Source organism: Colletotrichum phormii (assembly GCF_030913505.1).
Source record: "Colletotrichum phormii strain CBS 102054 chromosome Unknown BDP81scaffold_15, whole genome shotgun sequence".
Classification (NCBI taxonomy): domain Eukaryota; kingdom Fungi; phylum Ascomycota; class Sordariomycetes; order Glomerellales; family Glomerellaceae; genus Colletotrichum; species Colletotrichum phormii.
Genome location: NW_026851457.1, coordinates 418,773 through 436,788, shown reverse-complemented (window position 1 = coordinate 436,788; position 18,016 = coordinate 418,773). Strand labels below are relative to the sequence as shown.

Sequence of the window (18,016 nt, the reverse complement as noted above, 5' to 3'; positions counted from 1 at the left end):
CAAGCCTGTGTTATTTTGGACAGCAACCAATCCAAAAAGGTACGTATCTGGCTTTGGCTGCTTGGAAAACCTCGTTTCCCCTGCCAAGAAACGCCAGGGCAGCGCCGCCAACGCCGCCAACGCCGCCAACGGTGCGGCCTTGGAAAGACGGGGGAACTTTTTGGAATGGGATTGCGAGCTTATCCCAATAAGGAGTGGTGGTACCACAACATGGGACGTCACGTCGGCAGTGACATTGGTCGCATTGGATGGCACCAAGACTCGAGTGGCACACGCTGGGCACTGATGAACAACGTCGATAGCGCGCTTTGTCTTGTTGACGGGTTGACGGTTGGCGCTGACGACGTTGGTGTAAAGACGTGGCGACGCGACGGCGCTGTAAACGACCGAGATTGGCCCTCTCGTGACGAGCGAACTTGTGATTCAGTTGTTCACTAGGTATCCAGAACTTAGAAGCCAGCTGGACCTGAGAAGGCGCAGATTGACATAGATGTTCTTGGTGTCTTCTTGGCAGCGGCGCTGCATAACGGGAGGCTTGGTGTCTTGTCATTAGCCCGCGTTGCTTGTTGTTTGCTTGTCTGCGCCGCATGTTCTCTCAGTAAGACTCTTGTTGAGACCCGAGAGTCTTTGATGAGACGGCATTTGATGGCTTTGGGGCCTGTTTGGTCACTCGCATTCGAAGCAGTGCCAGCCGAGTTCGAGAGAGAGTGCGAGAGCAAATTCTGCCAGCTCTTTCCCCTCCCTGCCTGACTGCTTGTTCTGGCAATCTGGTAGCTGGAGTGCATAGCGTGTCCTGCAGGTGGACGGGCGTCTGAATTTTGTTGACAGATGATAAGAAGCCCGAGGTCAATTTGGAGAAAAAAAAAAGGAGTCTGTGTGCTGCTGACTTGTGGTTGGTGCAAGTGCCAAGTGTAGACGCCATTGCCTGTCGCTGGCCGCTTAGATAATCAACAACAATTGGACGGCCATAGGCAATCAGTCCCAAATTGGACGCAACTCCCACCGCCCTGTCCCACAAACAACCCAACACCATGGTATCTTTCTTCACCAGGGGAGAGGAAGGGAAGAAAGAGGGGAGTACTGAATTGACTGGGGAACTCACCTAAACTCTATAAAGTCTTTCGAGGCAGCCCCTCGCCGTGCAATGCGCGGGTCCTCAGACGGCCTTCGCTTGATGGAACATGGACCTCCTGAAGGCTGAGGGAGCCCTGAACCGAGTTTCTCGCCAACTCCTGGAAACCGGAACTTGGATTGAACAGCTGAAGGGCATGGGACTCCCCAGATACCAACATCAAAATTGGTCGTGTTTCTGTCACGATGAGACACAGTGCAGGCAAAGGGCAGGACAGGGCAGCGAGGCAAAGGAAGAGCCATCGCCACCAAAGAAAAAGGAGTTCGCGTGGTCTTGGGCCCTTGGCTCACTCAGCTCGGCGTGGCTTCTGGTTTGGGCGAACATGACCCCTTCCGCTTTCCCCTCCGGACTCGTCTCCTTCCTCATATCCAGCAGCCCATTCACACCTTGGTATCCGTACTGTCCCTATTTCTCTCAGTCATCCCCCCTCCTTCCTCGGTTTGCTCCAGACAATCCCGTCCTGATTCTGGCGACTCACAGCAGCGAACCATAGGTGGCATCAGGCCTTCCCAAGTGGCAAGTTCCCATTACTGCGCGCCCAGAAGATGCCCAGACACACCAGTAAAAGGAACCAAGAGAGCTTCTCTCTTCTGACTCGCTTGAAAGCACCGACCGCTCTTGTGCGATGCGGCCGATCGTCGCGGGCGAGTGCTGCACCGCGGTAGGAGTCGTGGACTCGTGCAAGGGGGCCCGGCCCCGGTCGGCAGCAAGCGCAGGTGCTCCTCCGACCGACCCCTGGCCCTAGTACCCCGGTCCCAGCCGTCCTATTCGAGGCTACCTCCTCGTGCCCAAGTGGGTCAAGTCCTTCAGGTGCCCTGCTTCCACGCCAACACTGTGTACGTAGCGGTACGTATACGAAAAAAATAAATGGACAATGAAAGAGCTAGTGACAGATTAGTGGAGTTTCTTGACATGTACTCTTTTGCCGGCGTGGCAGGTGGCAGGCGACCAAAGGAAACCTCAAACTCACAAAGGATTCGGGAACTAGAGTCAAGGACAGCAGGAGCGAAAGGGCTTGAGGGAAGCCGCACTCTGCCTTGTGACGCTTGTGCTGTGTGGCTGATGTCAATCGAGCAGAAGCCAAGGATTGGCCGAGATGTCGCCAAGTGGATCTCCCGTGGCTGAGGGGTTGTCGCCTTTCTCCCATTCCCAGTCCAGTGGGATTCGGGAGACATCAGACAGTCGACATTCTCTTCCTCCCGCATTCCAATCCTGCCACACGGTGTCACTCGGGGAAAATGCTTCCAAGCTCCATGTGCAGTTCCCCAGGGTTGGGACCACTCTTCGCCCAGTGTCGTTCCTTTTCTTCGGCGCTGTTGCATCCACCAAAGTACATACTTATTCACATTTTGTGCGACCTTAGGTAAGCTGCGGCTACGCCTTGAAGCGTGATTTCTCAGCGCTGCTAGCGATACTAATGCGCGAGGTCTAGGCAGAAGAAGACCAATTTCGACTTGCTTTTCCCGTCCTTCCTTTTCAAATCCTTCCATGCCGCCATGGCAGACTTGTCGCTTCCTCCTGCGTTAGCCTCCCCACGAGTCGACGTCACGATCACGATGAGACAGACGCGCCCGACGTGTTCCTGTTCCTGGCTTGGCCCAGTCCACGCCGCACTAAGACATCTGACTACACAGTACGGAGCGCACTACGGATACACTACAGTCTACAACACCTCAGTCCTGAAAGACTTGGTGACTTGTTGGACAGGAAGCAGCAACAGCCGGTCGAGCTAGCAGTAGCCAGTACGGACGGGGTGCCACACCATCGCCCTCTGAGCATAAACGGTTTATGCTAGCTGAGATGAACCCCTCCGATTCCCATCTGCCAACGACGCCCACCCTCAGCCTGCCAGGCACGCCGCACCTCGCACCTCCCGTTGCCCACCGCCTTTGAACGGGTCCGGCCCCTTGAGCCTCAAGTCCCCAATTGTTCCCGACTGGGAAAGCACTGTTTTCTGGATAATCTTCGACAGCATGGATCATCCGTCCTGACAGCCTGGTTCGTCTCCAACGTCTCGTATTCTTGCTGGGGGTACCGCCCGAAGTAAAACTGACTCGATACAGGAGAGCACGTCCTTGGAGCCAGGGGCCCGACTGACAGCGGATACTTGGACCGACGACGGAGCTCGCCCGAACCGACCAACAAGATGCACCAGACCGTGCCGGCTTATCCTTGGTCTTCAACACGCTACGCGCACACTGGCCAGAATGACATCCTCACCCCTGCTCGCCGCTGACCTCGGGGCCACCGTATTGGACAGTCTCTTTTGTGGACATGGTCCAAAATGGTAATTCAAGACGGAGCCCGCCAATCTCCCATCGCACTCATGGTTCGCTCCCACCCAGGCACTTGCCTGCACCCTCTGCATATCCATATTCCAACTTCGTATAGCCAGAATTAGCCCAGACCACCACACCCCGGAGCCACATTGTCATGTACCAAGAAAGAGGGGTCAGAAGAACAAGAGGGAGCAGGTACCTACCTTTCTTTACCTTTCACTTACAGGGCTTCACACCTGCCTGAGCCTCTCCCATCCATTCATCCTCTGGACAGTGGAAACTGGAGAAAGAGGCACAGAAAGGTCCTGGTTCCAAGAGGAAGGGCTAACGATTTGGCTAGCCCGTTCCTGCAGAAGGGGCCCCATCCGCCCATCACGGAATCGATGCCCTGCGGCCCTGCGGCCTGCTCGCCTGCATCCCCATCCCCATCCCACTCTCGCCCCAAGACCCAAGACTCGCAGACTGCCAGTGCCAGACTGGAGCCTTGAGAGGCGAGGCGGACGGAAAGATCCTTTCCATGGACTCTTCTACGGTGGCCCCCCCAGCCACTCTGCTATTGTACCATGTGCCTGTTCCCTCAATTCCCGTGCCTGTGCTTCTTGTGCCTATGCCTGCGCCTATGCCTGTGCCTTCGCCAGTGATCCCCCTTTCCGCCTTCAGCCTGGGGCATATTGCAATTGGACTGACCCAAGCTCCCACGAGATTACCCCCTTTTCTACCAGTACCAGCGTGGCGTTGACGGCCGAGTTTTCTTCCCATCCGTCCCGCGCTTTGCCTTGCAACTCATCCCGTCATTCGTTCTTGCTTGCTTGCTGGTCTGCTTCGCGGCCTTTCTCTCCTCCCCCCATCCCGTCACCACCACACTCCTTCGAGCTTCACTTCGTCACTCATTCCTGGTTTTTTTTTTTTTTTTTTTTTTTGCTTGTACAATCTTTTGCTCACTCGCCCCTCCCGGCGAGTAAGAGTTCACACAAAATGTCTAATTCAGTATTGGCTTGGGCACTTACACTCCTTACCGCATCATCCACCCTCGTTTCCGGCCTCAAGTACACCGCGAGCGAAATCGATTACAACCTCAACACCAACAGATTAGCAAAGAGCCCTGCCGAATACTCGGGAAAGAGAGATGGCCACACATTCACAAAATCACCCCCCAACTGGCGGTTTCCCTACTACACATTATTCATCGATCGATTCGTAAATGGCGACCCCGATAACGACAACGCCAATGGCACACTCTTCGAACATGATATCATGAGTAACCAGCTCCGTCATGGAGGAGATTTGGCTGGCCTCGTCGACACGTTGGATTACATTCAGGGCATGGGAATCAAGGCACTCTACATTGCTGGCTCACCCTTCATCAACGACCCGTGGAAGGCGGATTCATACTCGGTACGATAATCACTTGGCAGCACAGAAAACACAAGACGATGATCTGAATGAACACTGACATTTCGCAGCCTCTCGATCTCACGCTCCTCGACAAGCACTATGGTAACATCACGGCATGGCAAGAAGCCATTGATGAAATTCACAAGCGAGGAATGTATGTGGTTATGGACCAGACTATGGCAACGTAAGTATCCGATGGCTCGCGTGGGGCTTTTTTCTTGTTGCTCACCTCCTCTAGCATGGGTGACTTGATTGGTTTCGAAGGGTATCTCAACACGTCCACTCCGTTCTCAACTTCGGAGCATCAGGTTCAATGGAAGACGTCGAGAAGATACCTCGACTTCGACATCGGCAACGAATACAACGAAACCTGCGAATACCCGACTTTCTGGTTCGAGGACGGAAACAAGGTCGATGTCTCTTCTCAGCTGAAAGGCTGCTACGACAGTGACTTTGATCAGTTTGGTGACATTGAGGCTTTCGGTGTTTTCCCTGATTGGCAGCGTCAATTGGCAAAGTTCGCCTCCGTGCAAGATCGTCTGCGTGAGTGGGTTCCCTCAGTTCGCCAGCGTCTCGAGCTCTTCTCCTGCATGACGATTCAGACACTCGACATCGACGGATTCCGTATCGACAAGGCCGTCCAGGTCACGGTAGATGCGCAGGCTGAGTGGAGTACTGCCATGCGAAAGTGCGCAAAGGATCTTGGCAAGGAAAACTTCATGGTCGTTGGTGAGATTACCAGTGGTAACACTCTGGGATCCATCTATCTTGGCCGTGGCCGAACTCCCTCCATGGCCGCCGCCCTCGAGCTTTCCGACGCCACCACCTTGGACTCCAACAGCTCTTCCACCTCTGGCAGCTTCATTCGTGAGCAGGGTAAGAGCGCCCTCGATGCCGGCGCGTTCCACTACTCCATCTACCGTTTCATGACCCGTTTCCTCGGCTTGAGTGGTAACCTCGAGGCCGGTTACGATCTGCCGACCGACTGGGTTCAGACCTGGAACCAAATGATTCTGACCAACGACTTCTACAACGCCAACACTGGAGAATTCGATCCCCGCCATTTGTATGGTGTCACCAACCAGGATGTCTTCCGCTGGCCCGCCATTGAGAAGGGAACTGAGCGCATGCTTCTCGCCTACTTCATCACCACCCTGCTTCTGCCCGGTGCACCACTCGTCTACTATGGCGAGGAGCAGAACTTCTATGTTCTGGACAACACCGCCAACAACTACGTTTTCGGTCGTCAGGCCTTCTCGGCTGCTCAGGCATGGAAGGCACACGGATGCTACGCCGGTAACAACTCCGTCTACGTCGGCTGGCCCATCAACAAGGGTAAGAAGGGCTGCGAGGACGAGACTGTCGCGTATGATCACCGCGATCCCTCGGCCTCAGTACGCAACTGGATGAAGCGTTTGTTCTCTTTCCGCGAAGAGTACCCCGTTCTTGAGGGCGGCTGGCTTCTTGAGCAGCTTTCCAACAAGACTCACGGCGTCCTGTACTCCGGCAGTCCCACTGCGACCGAGACCGGAATCTGGAGTGTCGCGCGTGGCTACATGAGCAATCAGAACCAGACTGGAGACCCCGTTTGGTTGGTGTACCACAACAGCCCCAACGAGACCACCTACGAGTTCGACTGTTCCAACGAGGCGGATGCCTTCCTCTCGCCCTTCGACGGCAACACCAAGGTCAGAAACCTGTTCAGTACCGATGCTTCCATCACCCTTGAAAGCTCGACAAAGGAGAATGGCTTCAAGGGCGCAGGTCACAAGGCCGGCTGCCTCAGCAGCATCACCATGACGCCATTCGAGTTCCGCGCCTACGTCGCTGATACCAAATGGTTGGACATTGCTCCCTCCATCACTGGTTTCGAGCCCGGTCATGACACCCCCATCGACTCTACCGATGCCAACGGAAAGATTCCCATCGCTTTCAAGTTCTCGACCGAGATGACTTGTGCCGATGTGACCAAGGCCGTTTCTGCCTTTGTCAACGTCGACGCCAACACGCAGACAAACATCACTTTTGATACCCCCGTGTGCGGTGCCATGGATCCCATCGAGAAGGAGTCGTGGACTGGCGCTATTGCTTCGGTCTGGAAGTGGTCAGCCAACCTCCAGAACGTCCCTGACGGCATTGTCAAGATCACTGTCGATGGAGCCACAAACACTACGGATCACTTCCTCCTCCGCTTCGGCAAGCCCATCAACCCTGTTGTTTTCCCCGCTTCCGCCAACTACTCGCGGTCTCTGATGCAGCAGAGCGGCACTGAATACTTCATCAACCACGCCGCTCCTGGTGCCAACAAGTGGCGCTACAGCACCAACTGGGGTTCAACCTGGAGCAGCTGGATGCCCTACACCGGAGCGAGGCAGCGTATGGTCCCGCAGGCCTGGGAAGGTACCGACCTCCAGAAGTGGGAGGGTGAGCATCTTATGGTTCAGTACTTCAGCAAGCCCCTTGGTTCGTCGTCTTTTATCCAGCATGCGGACAACAGTGTCATCCCCTTTTCGCGCCGTTTCCCTCACATCTTCCTTCACGGACCCTTTAACAAGTGGGGTTACGATGCTGGCCTGCCTAACCTGATGACCCAAGTCGGCGACAACATCTGGGAGCTTCACTTCATGTACGAATGGCCCGCCCAGATCCAGCTCAACCTTTGGGGTATCAACCCGGACAATCAGCCTGATGCTTCCTTCATCTATGGCGACCCCAACGGCGATGGCGTCCTTGACCGTCTGCCCCCCAGCAGTTTGTCCGACAACGTCGTGAACCTGACCTCGCCGCCTCCGATGCCTGCGCTTTCGTACAAGCTGGTTCTCAACGACGCCAATTGGAACTTTGTCGCCGTTCCCCAAGGCAACATGTGGATTCAGATCATCTTCTTTTTCCTCCTCGGCCTCATGCCCATTATCCTGGCTGGACTGGCTGGCTGGATCTATATGAAGGGGTTCTACCAAGTTAAGATTAACAAATCAGGATTCTCCAAGAAGGGTTGGTTACCACTCAAGCTCGGGAATGAGTCCAACATTAACTTCGGCGAAAAAGGCAAAAGTCTCGAGATGTCCCAAATTCCTCCCTCTCCTACCGTCACGCCGGCTGCCGTTGCAGCCACCGGTGGCGCCCCCCGAAGGAAGGTCCTCATCGCCACCATGGAGTACAACATCGAAGACTGGAAGATCAGCATCAAGATCGGTGGTCTTGGTGTCATGGCCAAGCTCATGAGTCAAGCTCTTTCCCACGTGGACTTGATCTGGGTTGTCCCGTGCGTTGGCGACGTCGAATACCCCATGGACCACGAAGCCGAACCGATGTTCGTTGAAGTCATGGGCGACTCCTTCGAAGTCAAGGTCAACTACCACGTCTACAAGAACATCACGTACGTCCTCCTCGATGCTCCCATCTTCCGCCAGCAAACCAAGGCCGACCCCTACATCGCGCGTATGGACGATCTCGAGAGTGCCATCCTGTACTGTGCCTGGAACAGCTGTATTGCCGAATCCATCAAGCGCTTCAACGCCGACATTTACCACATCAACGATTACCATGGAGCTGCTGCTCCCCTCTATCTCCTCCCGCAGACCATCCCCGTTTGCTTGTCTCTTCACAATGCCGAATTCCAGGGCATGTGGCCCATGAGAACCGAAGAAGAGCAAAAGGAAGTCTACAGTGTCTTCAACCTTCCCGCCAAAGTCGTAAAGGACTACGTTCAATACGGTTCCGCTTTCAACCTGCTGCACGCCGCCGCCAGTTACCTCCGCATCCACCAGCGCGGTTTCGGTGCCGTGGGTGTGTCCAAGAAGTACGGTGACCGTTCCCTGGCTCGTTACCCCATTTTCTGGAGTTTGAAGAACATTGGCCAGCTGCCCAACCCGGATCCTTCCGATACTGGCGAATGGAACCCCGAGGACGATATCTCCAACTCCACGGACGAAATCAAGATTGACGAGACCTTCGAAGCCAACCGCGCCACTCTCCGGAGACAAGCCCAGGAGTGGGCCGGTCTTGATGTGAACCCCAACGCCGATCTCTTCGTCTTCGTCGGTAGATGGAGTTTGCAAAAGGGTGTCGACTTGATTGCCGATCTGTTCCCCAGCATCCTCGAGAAGTATCCCTCTGTCCAGCTTATTGCTATTGGTCCAGTCATCGACTTGTACGGCAAGTTTGCCGCCCTTAAGCTGGCCAAGCTCATGGAGAAGTACCCTGGCCGTGTTTTCAGCAAGCCTGAGTTCACTCAGCTGCCTCCCTACATTTTCAGCGGTGCTGAATTCGCTCTCATTCCCTCTCGTGACGAGCCCTTCGGTCTCGTCGCCGTCGAATTCGGTCGTAAGGGTGCCCTGGGTGTTGGTGCCCGTGTCGGTGGCCTGGGTCAGATGCCCGGTTTCTGGTTCACCGTTGAGTCAATGAGTCCCCAGCATTTGCTTCACCAATTCAAGCAAGCCATTGCTTCAGCTCTTGCCTGCAAGCCTAGGAAGCGAGCTCTCATGCGTGCCTGGAGTGCCAAGCAGCGTTTCCCCGTCGCGCAATGGATCAGACAGCTCGACACCCTGTACAACGACTCCATCAAGGTTCACAACAAGGAGGCTGCCAAGCAGAAGAAGGCAGGCGGCATCCGCAACCTTACCGACTCTTCCTTGAGATCAAGCATTGCTGTCAGCGAGTATGGCGCTGAGCTCACCCCTACGGGCTCGAGAGCTCCCTCTCCTCTCCCGCCACCAAGCCGTATTGCTAGCCCTGCGGGCCGCATCAACTCTCCCGACCTCCAGACACCCAACATGCCTTGGTCGACGATCTCCTCCTCCCGTCGCAGCTCTTTCTCGAGCTCCATCGGTGGCCGTGACAGCATGCTTGCGCCTCGCGACAGCATGTGGGCCAGCGGTCGTGAGAGTATGGTCAGTGTAGACAGCTTCGCGGTTCGCGCCCAGAACGACGTCTCCTCTCCTCAGACTCCCGGCTTCGGCGACGCCCTTGGCCTGCCCCAACCGAGTTTCTACAAGCAGCAGCGCAACAGCTCTCAGCTGTCTCTGCCCGATGTCGTCGGTGACCGCCACGACCTCAAGTTGCAAAACGTGGACCAGAACTTCACTGATAAGAACGGAGAGTTCTACCAAGAATTCGAGCAGATGCTCAGCAAGCTTACGGCCAAGAATTCGGGCACAGATCTTTGCATTGAAAACTACCTCAAGAAGAGTGAGAAGAAGTGGTTCGCAAGATACAGAGACGCGAAGCTCGGCCGGAGAGATCACAGCAGATCAAGAAGCCCTGCGCCTGGCAGCCGCCCTGGATCCAGCAAGGGACTCGGTGCCAAGTTCGACGCCGATGAGCGTGGCCGTAGCCGCACTCCGAGCGGACTCACAGGAGCATCCCGCTACGATGACAGCCCCGTTGACGACGAGTTCCTTCTGGGCGACAACTACAATGCGCCGACAGGTCTCAAGAAGCTCCTGTCGATTCGCATTGGCGACTGGCCCATCTACGCCTTCTTCCTCGCTTTCGCCCAAGTCATCTCCATCAACTCGTACCAGATTGTCCTGCTCACGGGTGACACCAACCAGACGCCTTTGAAGCTCTACATTGTTGCCGCTACCTACCTAGTAACATCGGCTCTGTGGTGGATCCTGGTTCGCTTCACCAAGTCCGTTTACGCCCTGTCACTGCCTTGGTTGTTCTTCGGCCTCGCTTTCGCCCTGCTCGGAATTTCGCCTTACCTGACTCCTTGGCAAGCCAGCGCTGCTATGCAAGACGCCGCCACTGCCATTTACGCAGCTGGCGCCAGCGCTGGTGCTTTGTCATTCGCACTCAACTTTGGTGACGAAGGTGGTGCTCCCACAAAGCAATGGATTACTCGTGCTTTGGCCGTCGCTGGTGTTGCGCAGGTCTACTCCCTGATGCTCTGGTACTGGGGATCTCTTACTCATACCCCGGAGACTTCTCCCTTGGCCTTCTTCGACGGTACCAACATCTCCAAGGGTATCGTCGTCTGCATTCCTGTCGCCATCATGCTCTGGTCCATCGGTATTGTCCTGTTCTTCGGTCTCCCTGACTACTACCGCCAGGCGCCCGACAACATCCCTGGCTTCTACATCTCCCTTGCCCGCCGCAAGCTCGTCCCCGTCTTCTTCATCATGATCATCATCCAGAACTACTGGCTGTCGGCGCCTTACGGTCGCAACTGGGGTTTCCTCTTCGCCTCGCAGTTCATCCCCGGATGGGGTGTTGTCCTCCTTGCCCTTGGATTCTTCGTCGTCCTCTGGTCCATCATCCTCTACGGCTTCTCCTTCTTCTCCGAGAGCCACACATGGCTTCTGCCAATCTTCGCCATCGGCCTGTGCGCTCCTCGTTGGGCGCAGATGCTCTGGGGTACCAGCAGCATGGGCATGTACCTCCCCTGGGCTGGTGGCCCCGTTGGTTCGGCCATTCTGTCTCGCTGCCTGTGGCTGTGGCTCGGCCTCTTGGACAACATCCAGGGTGTCGGTCTGGGTATGATGCTGCTCGCGACGCTGACTCGCCAGCACGTGTTGGCCGTCCTCATTGGCGCACAAATTGTGGGCAGTGCCTTCACGATGCTGGGGCGCGCGACGAGTCCCAATGCTCTGTCGCCCAACACTACCTTCCCTGACTTCTCCCAGGGCCTGATGCCCGGAGTCTCAAGTTACTGGTTTTGGATCTGCCTGGGCTTCCAGCTGGTGATCCCGATCCTCTTCTTCAAGTTCTTCAGAAAGGAGCAGGTATCAAAGCCTTAAAGAGATCATGCAAATATTACTGCGATGCGAAACAAAAAAAACACAAATACCCGGGGGCCGCGATGCGCTTTGCGCCGCAAAACAAACAGCGCCGCGCCGCGCCGCGCCTCTCTTGTCACGTTTGGTCTTGGGGTCAGGGGTCCGGTTCACTTCCGACACATGGGGCCTATTTTGGTTGTATAATGATGTATAACTTCTTTTTATATACACACACATAACTATCGCGTTTGAACAATAGCGTTCGTTCATGGTCTACGAATTGCCTCTCTCGCGCGAGCGCCCGCATAGCCAAGGGGGGAAACAGGGACGAGGGGCAAAAAAAGCCTCCGTCTCTTTACATGTTATTTCTCATTCTCTTTACAAAATACATATACGTCTCTCTCTGGTCTTGTTGAGAGATACAGGGAGAGGCGGCTGGTTGGGAGGCGAAAACCAATCTTTGACGGCAACAACGCTCATGGAAAACATTTAGATTTAGACTCACGCTATGTCCTCGCTCTTTTTTACTTATTCTCGAATCATGAATACTACCTTGCAATCACTTCGCTTTCGTCCCCTTTGCATTCGCTGTGACCGAACCGTGACTTACAGATTGAACCATCTGCTCGCCTCCACAGTCCCAGCATGTAAGTATCCGTACACCCATTTACGCTGCTGTCCTCCAAGCTTACTTGCAACTGACCTTCATTGACACATAGGTTTATCCGCCGCGGGGTAGGTGGAATCATCATTCATACGAGCATCAACCGCCTAATAATACTCCACGGATCATTCCGAAGTAAGCTGCAAACTCTGGCACCACTCATCCGAAGAAACTTGGCATTCGAAGCGCGGTTCTCGCGATAATAGCTACCGGACTCCGAAGCCCGCCGGCCGATGTTCTTCTGACTATTACCCCCGGGATTTCCAGAATACGAAGATGCGCGTCCCTAGCGTGCATACCGAAAATTAAAGATATGCGCGGGAATAGAGTGAAGGTTTAGGTTACCAAGCTCAAGATGGCAGGTGCGATGCAAGGCACGGAATGATATGTAGGATTTGGGTGTTGGACGCCATGGCCAGATGTGGACCGCCGTTGCTTGGCTTTCACAATGAGGTCGCCTCAGGGGTGGAGATGTCGCTGCGATGACTGTCGAATAAGGACGGGAGACCGGGGTTCTTCATACTGAGCTGCATGGCATGTCGTGGTGTCGACATTCTCGATACGAGATCGTCAACAGGTCCCATGGTATCACGCGAGAGCGAGGGGGATGGCTCACCAACGACTCACTCTCATAAAGGCTCTGAAATACCCGGCGAGTATGTCGTGGGTGCTGAAGTGAGAGAGAGAGCCAGGGACTGACTGGGTCTTTCTGAACGATCCTTTTCGTTTGTGATTCACATATTCGTTTTTTTGACTGACCGACCATGCGTGTCACGAGTGCCCTCGTCTCCGTCTTGGCCTTGGCCGGCGCGGGAACAGCCCGAGTTTCCCGGCGCGCCGTCGATGAGGATGCTCGTCCTTCCAACGACACGGCGGTCGCGCCCAAGAAGTTCATTGTCGAACTCGAGCAGGTTCGTCATCCCCATTTCTCCCAAAGAGAATATCAACCCAAGGACAAATAATGCTAACACGCCATGAACACTTGATAGGGAGCCGACAAGGATGCCGTGGTCCAGCAGCTCCAGACCAACAACCCCGGCAGCAAGATCCTCAAGGTCTTTGACTCGGCTCTCTTCAACGGCATCGCCGTCGAGTCGGACAGCGAGAACACGGACTCGCTCGAGGCGATCCTGCCCGTCGTGAAGGCGTGGCATTCTACGCGCATCCAGCTTGCTCCCGTTGTGGCGGGCGACTCTTTCAGCGATGATGCGAGGGCGCTGAATTATTCTATTCACTGGATGACGGGGGTGGATAAGCTCCATGAGCAGGGGATCTTTGGGAAGGGCGTCAAGGTTGGGGTTGTCGATACGGGGACGGAGTATACGCATCCTGCTGTGAGTTTTCTGGTCTGGTGTCTAGTGGGTTTGGTGGTTGAGGAGCATGATACTGACGAGAGATGGCTAGCTTGGTGGGTGCTTTGGTGAGGGGTGTAAGGTTGCTGCCGGGTATGACTTTGTTGGTGATGATAGTGAGTTCTTGACTACACGATGAGCTAGGTAATGCTTGACGGGACTGACTTCCGCAGCGTACTGGCCTTACCCCGGTGCGGAGCGTCAACCTAATGAGGACCCCATGGATCAAGCTGGCCATGGAACGCATGTGGCTGGCATCATTGCTGGCAAGAGCTCCGAGTATGAGACAACATCCAAAGCTACCCTGACGAGAGAAAACCTCAGCTAAACGTGCCGATAGGTTTACTGGAGTTGCCCCTGAAGCCACAATCTACTCTTACAAGGTCTTCGGCCCTAATGTAAGTTACTCAAGTCTGGCTTCCCCGTCCCTTGATCTCTAACACCAACTTCAGGAGGGCACAGCCGAGGAAGTCCTGATCGAAGCCTTCCTCCGCGCCTACGACGACGGCGTCGACATCATCACCGCCTCCGTCGGCTCCACCGGCGGCTGGTCCGACAACGCCTGGGCCCTCGTGGCCTCCCGCATCGTAGAGCAGGGCGTCGTCGTCACCATCGCCGCCGGCAACTCGGGCGACGTTGGACCCTTCTTCCCCAGCAGCGGTGCCGCCGGCAAAAACGTGCTCGCCATCGGCTCAGCCGACGCCTCCATTGTCTCGGCCTGCCAGTTCGCGGCTACCTTCACCCTCGACGGCCAGTCCAACCGCACCATCCTCGGCTACCGTCCCGCTGAGGAGCTGTTCCCCGCCGAGATTCTGGGGTGGCCCATCGTCCCCGTCACGCTCAACATCAGCGTTGAGAACGACGCCTGCTCGCCCCTCCCCGAGGGTCTAAACTTCACGAATACCATCCCGCTCGTGCGATTTGACGAAGGGTGCCAGGATTCTGTCAGGCAGCGATGGGTCCAGGAGCGCGGCGCGCGGTTCATGCTCTTCTACCTCACCGACAGGCCCGTCGTCGGCTTCTCGGGCTTCGGCTGGGCGCAGAGCAAATGGGGCCTCCTGTCCAAGGACGCAGGCGAGGCCATTGTCAAGACGGTCATCGCCGGCGGCAACGTCACGGCCGACTTTTCCCTGGACCAGAGCAGCAACTACGTCGCCATGTACAACGCCGGCGGCGGGACACCCTCGCAGTTCACCTCGTGGGGCGGCACCTTTGACCTGGAGCTCAAGCCCGACGTCACGGCGCCGGGGGGACGCATCTTTGCGCCGTACATCGGGCACCGCTACCGCGACTTGTCCGGCACGTCCATGGCGTGTCCGTACGTTGCCGGCGTCGCGGCGCTGTATATTTCCGCGCACGGCGGCCGCTCCCTCCACGGGGCGGGTTTCGCGAAAACGCTGCACGCGCGGATCGTGGCCTCGGGAAGGGCGATTCCCTGGTCCGATGGCACGACCAAGGATTTCGGGTTCTGGGCGCCGCCGATCCAGGTCGGTAGCGGGTTGATTGATGCCGTTTCCGTGTTGAACGCTACCTCGCAGTTGTCCGGGGAGACGAAATTTGCTTTGAACGACACGCACCACTTCTCGCGGTACCACCAGGTGGATGTCACGAATACCGGTCCGACGGAGCTGGAGTATATCTTTACGGTGCAGGATGCTGCTGGGTTTGAGGCGTATTGGACTGCTGAGGCTGCTGATGCGGGGATCTTGGCAGTGCCGCGGATTAAGGATCTTGTTGAGATTGAGCCGGTCAAGATTGCGGCTGTTGTTGGGTTGCCGGCGGGCGGTTTCAAGGTTGGGCCTGGGCAGACGAGGACTGCAAAGTGAGTTTTCCTCTTGAATGCTGAATGTAGAGAGTCGTGGCTAACGTGAAGACGCAGGTTCTCCTTTGACATTCCGCAAGGTCTCAATGCTTCGAGACTCCCCGTCTTCAGCGGCAAGATCCTCATTGGATCGAGCGCTGGCGATGTGCTCTCGGTGCCCTACTACGGTATGACTTGGCTTCCTTCCCCTGAACGAGACCTTCTCTAACAAGCGTTCAAAGGTGTCGGCGGCAGCATCAAGCATGATATTGCTGATATGTTCTACACTTCCTACGGATACCCCCGTGTCTCGTCTGGTGTCAATCGGACGCTGCTCTCCGAGAAGTCTAGGTACGTTTCCAAGTATACAACTAAAGGAGACAACAGACTTACCTCCCCCCCCCCAATAGCTTCACCTTTGACCTCTCCCTCGCCAAGCAAGACTTTGTCAGACTCCAAGTCGCTTTGACCTGGGGCTCCCGCCAGGTTCGCTGGGATGTAAGCAAGCACTGCACCTCCTCCCAAAGCCTCGAAGATTACTGACCCTGAATTCTCTGTAGGTCTACGAACCCACCTACCAAGAACGCGAATGGGTATACCCTCCCGTCGTCGGCGAGAACAAGTACGTCGGCTCCGTCGCCAGCTTCGACGTCTACAATAGTGTCAACTACCCCGTCTTCGACCCGGCCACCGACAGCGTGAACAACACCTTCTCGTACCCTCTGCAGGACCAGTCTCGCGACTCGCCCTACGAGTCGTGGTGGCTCGGCAAGCTGGCTGACGGAAGCCAGATTAAGCCTGGAAAGTATAAGTAAGTCGTCTTTCATCCAAAGTTTATTACACTCCTTGTGGCCACAGAGACTGACGCTCACGGACTAGGTGGCGTATCGCGGCTTTGAAGGCCTTTGGTAACCCCAAGGCGTCGGATAACTGGGAGATTTTCGAGACGCCTGTGATTGAGGTCCTCCCGCTCACCGGAAGCAATTCTACTGCTTTCCGGCACTGAATACTCTAATATGATCTAAGTCAATGGTTATCCAACCCGCCTTTTCTGCGCCACAAATTTTCCAAATCTAGTCCCATCAACTTGCAAGTGTAATCATCATTCCATCGCAACCAACTGATCACCGACAGCATCCGGCTTCTTGCTGTGATCCTCCTTGCCAAAGACACTCTTCTCGTCAAAGAAGTTAACCTCCTGCTCGAGCCCAAGCTTCGCAAGCTTGTCGGCCTCCTTATTCTCCTTCTTGGGCACCTGCCAAAACTCCACCGCTACGCCCACCTGACCCAGTGACATCATGGTGAGCATCAAATTATCCCACAGATCCTCGTTCTTGACCTTTTCGCCCTTTGTGTTCTTCCACCCGTTGGCAAGCCACTTGTTCATGTGCGGCGGCTCCCCGTTCCTGCCGCCCGCGACGCCCTCGACGACGTACGCCGAGTCACTCTTGACGACGACGTGGTGTAACTTGAACGGCTTTGGCTGCGACCGCATCCCGCGGGCGGGCAGGCCCCGTGTGGCAATCGTGGTCGCCTCCATGAGCCCCGCAATGGCGGCGTAGAGATCCGCGCGCTGCTGCGTGTGCTGCGGACGGTTGCGGCCGTCGCTGCCGTCGGTATCCTTCATGACTTGGCCCCGGTCTTTGGCGTCGGGGATGCGGCAGGCGCGGTTGAGGGGGTTGCCGGGGCCGAGGTGGACGCCGACGGCGGATCTGGTGGGCGGCTGGTCTGGGCTGTTTTGGGGCGGGCAGGCGCCGTGGACGGCGATGACGAGGGAGTCTGTGTGGTGAGCGAGTGCCGCCTCGAGCGCGTCGTCGTCATCTCCGAATTGGATGGTGCGCACGGTGACGTTGGTGCTGCCCATGGTGGTCGTTCTGAGGGCATTGTGGCAGCGTACGTGGACGAGGTTGAAGGGGCCGTGGGAGCCGGGGAGTTCTAGATCGGTTGGGTCCTCGCCGTAGAGATCTGTGTGGTCGTGGGGGAAGCGGCGGACGACATAGCCGTCCGAGTTTGGCTCGATGAGGAGGCCGACGGGGTGGTTGGCGTTGGGGTCGTGATGAACCATTTTTTGGCGGGGTTGTGAATGGTGGTGAAACTGAGTCGTGGACGAGGGTAGAGAATAGGTCTGGGAGGTTACTGAGCCGTCTTGGATGTCTAGACGTTCCGCAGTGATGAGATTAAAAAGTTGGTAGATGAGATGGATGAGAATGAAAGTGGCAAGCGTGATAATGAAGTGAAGTGGAGATGCAGCGTTCCCATGGAAATCGCTTCCGAACTTTCCCCGGTCCGCTCTCTTCTGTCCCTGGACCAGCTACCTAGTAGATTGACGAAATGTCCAGTGCAGCCTGAATCGAGCAGTCAATTGGGTGTGGATTATCGTCACATTGTTCAAATTTGTAGTCGGATTATCGTCTGAATACCACTTTGCCTGAGACGGAAGATGAGAGGACGGCGCCGGAGAGGTCTGCCCGGATATCGACCGGTCCCACTTTCACGCCGCGTGCCAGCTGCTCCGTGCCCCGTCCACCGATGTGGAGCCAAGGGTACGGATAGGGAGACGGACAGAGGCACCTAATCTGGATGGAGAGATTCATATTCCAGAGTGTGAAAATGTGTAGTATTAAACCATCTAAAATAGGAGGGCACGAGTCTTAATCACCAATACGTTTTC

The 18,016-nt window shown here is 55.9% G+C and overlaps 3 protein-coding genes across 3 annotated transcripts; 2 read left to right on the top strand and 1 right to left on the bottom strand.

Annotated features, from left to right (window-relative positions):
• Positions 1 to 4,386: 4,386 nt before the first annotated feature.
• BDP81DRAFT_396305 (alpha amylase) lies at positions 4,387 to 11,549 on the top strand (the record flags this gene model as incomplete). The annotated part of the gene is made up of 3 exons (XM_060588169.1): positions 4,387 to 4,806; positions 4,875 to 4,990; positions 5,045 to 11,549. The coding sequence occupies 3 exons, from the start codon at positions 4,387 to 4,389 to the stop codon at positions 11,547 to 11,549; spliced, it is 7,041 nt and encodes a 2,346-aa protein (XP_060442930.1).
• Positions 11,550 to 12,956: 1,407 nt separating this feature from the next.
• Positions 12,957 to 16,835, top strand: BDP81DRAFT_482709 (subtilase; the record flags this gene model as incomplete). Its single annotated transcript, XM_060595026.1, has 11 exons — positions 12,957 to 13,103; positions 13,182 to 13,526; positions 13,597 to 13,660; positions 13,718 to 13,823; positions 13,885 to 13,942; positions 13,997 to 15,366; positions 15,424 to 15,533; positions 15,588 to 15,696; positions 15,756 to 15,843; positions 15,906 to 16,156; positions 16,225 to 16,835. 11 exons carry the CDS (start codon positions 12,957 to 12,959, stop codon positions 16,349 to 16,351), a joined length of 2,775 nt encoding a protein of 924 aa, XP_060442929.1. The 3' UTR covers positions 16,352 to 16,835.
• Positions 16,448 to 17,410, bottom strand: BDP81DRAFT_451549 (uncharacterized protein; the record flags this gene model as incomplete). Its single annotated transcript, XM_060592637.1, has 1 exon — positions 16,448 to 17,410. The coding sequence occupies one exon, from the start codon at positions 17,408 to 17,410 to the stop codon at positions 16,448 to 16,450; it is 963 nt and encodes a 320-aa protein (XP_060442928.1).
• Positions 17,411 to 18,016: the final 606 nt, after the last annotated feature.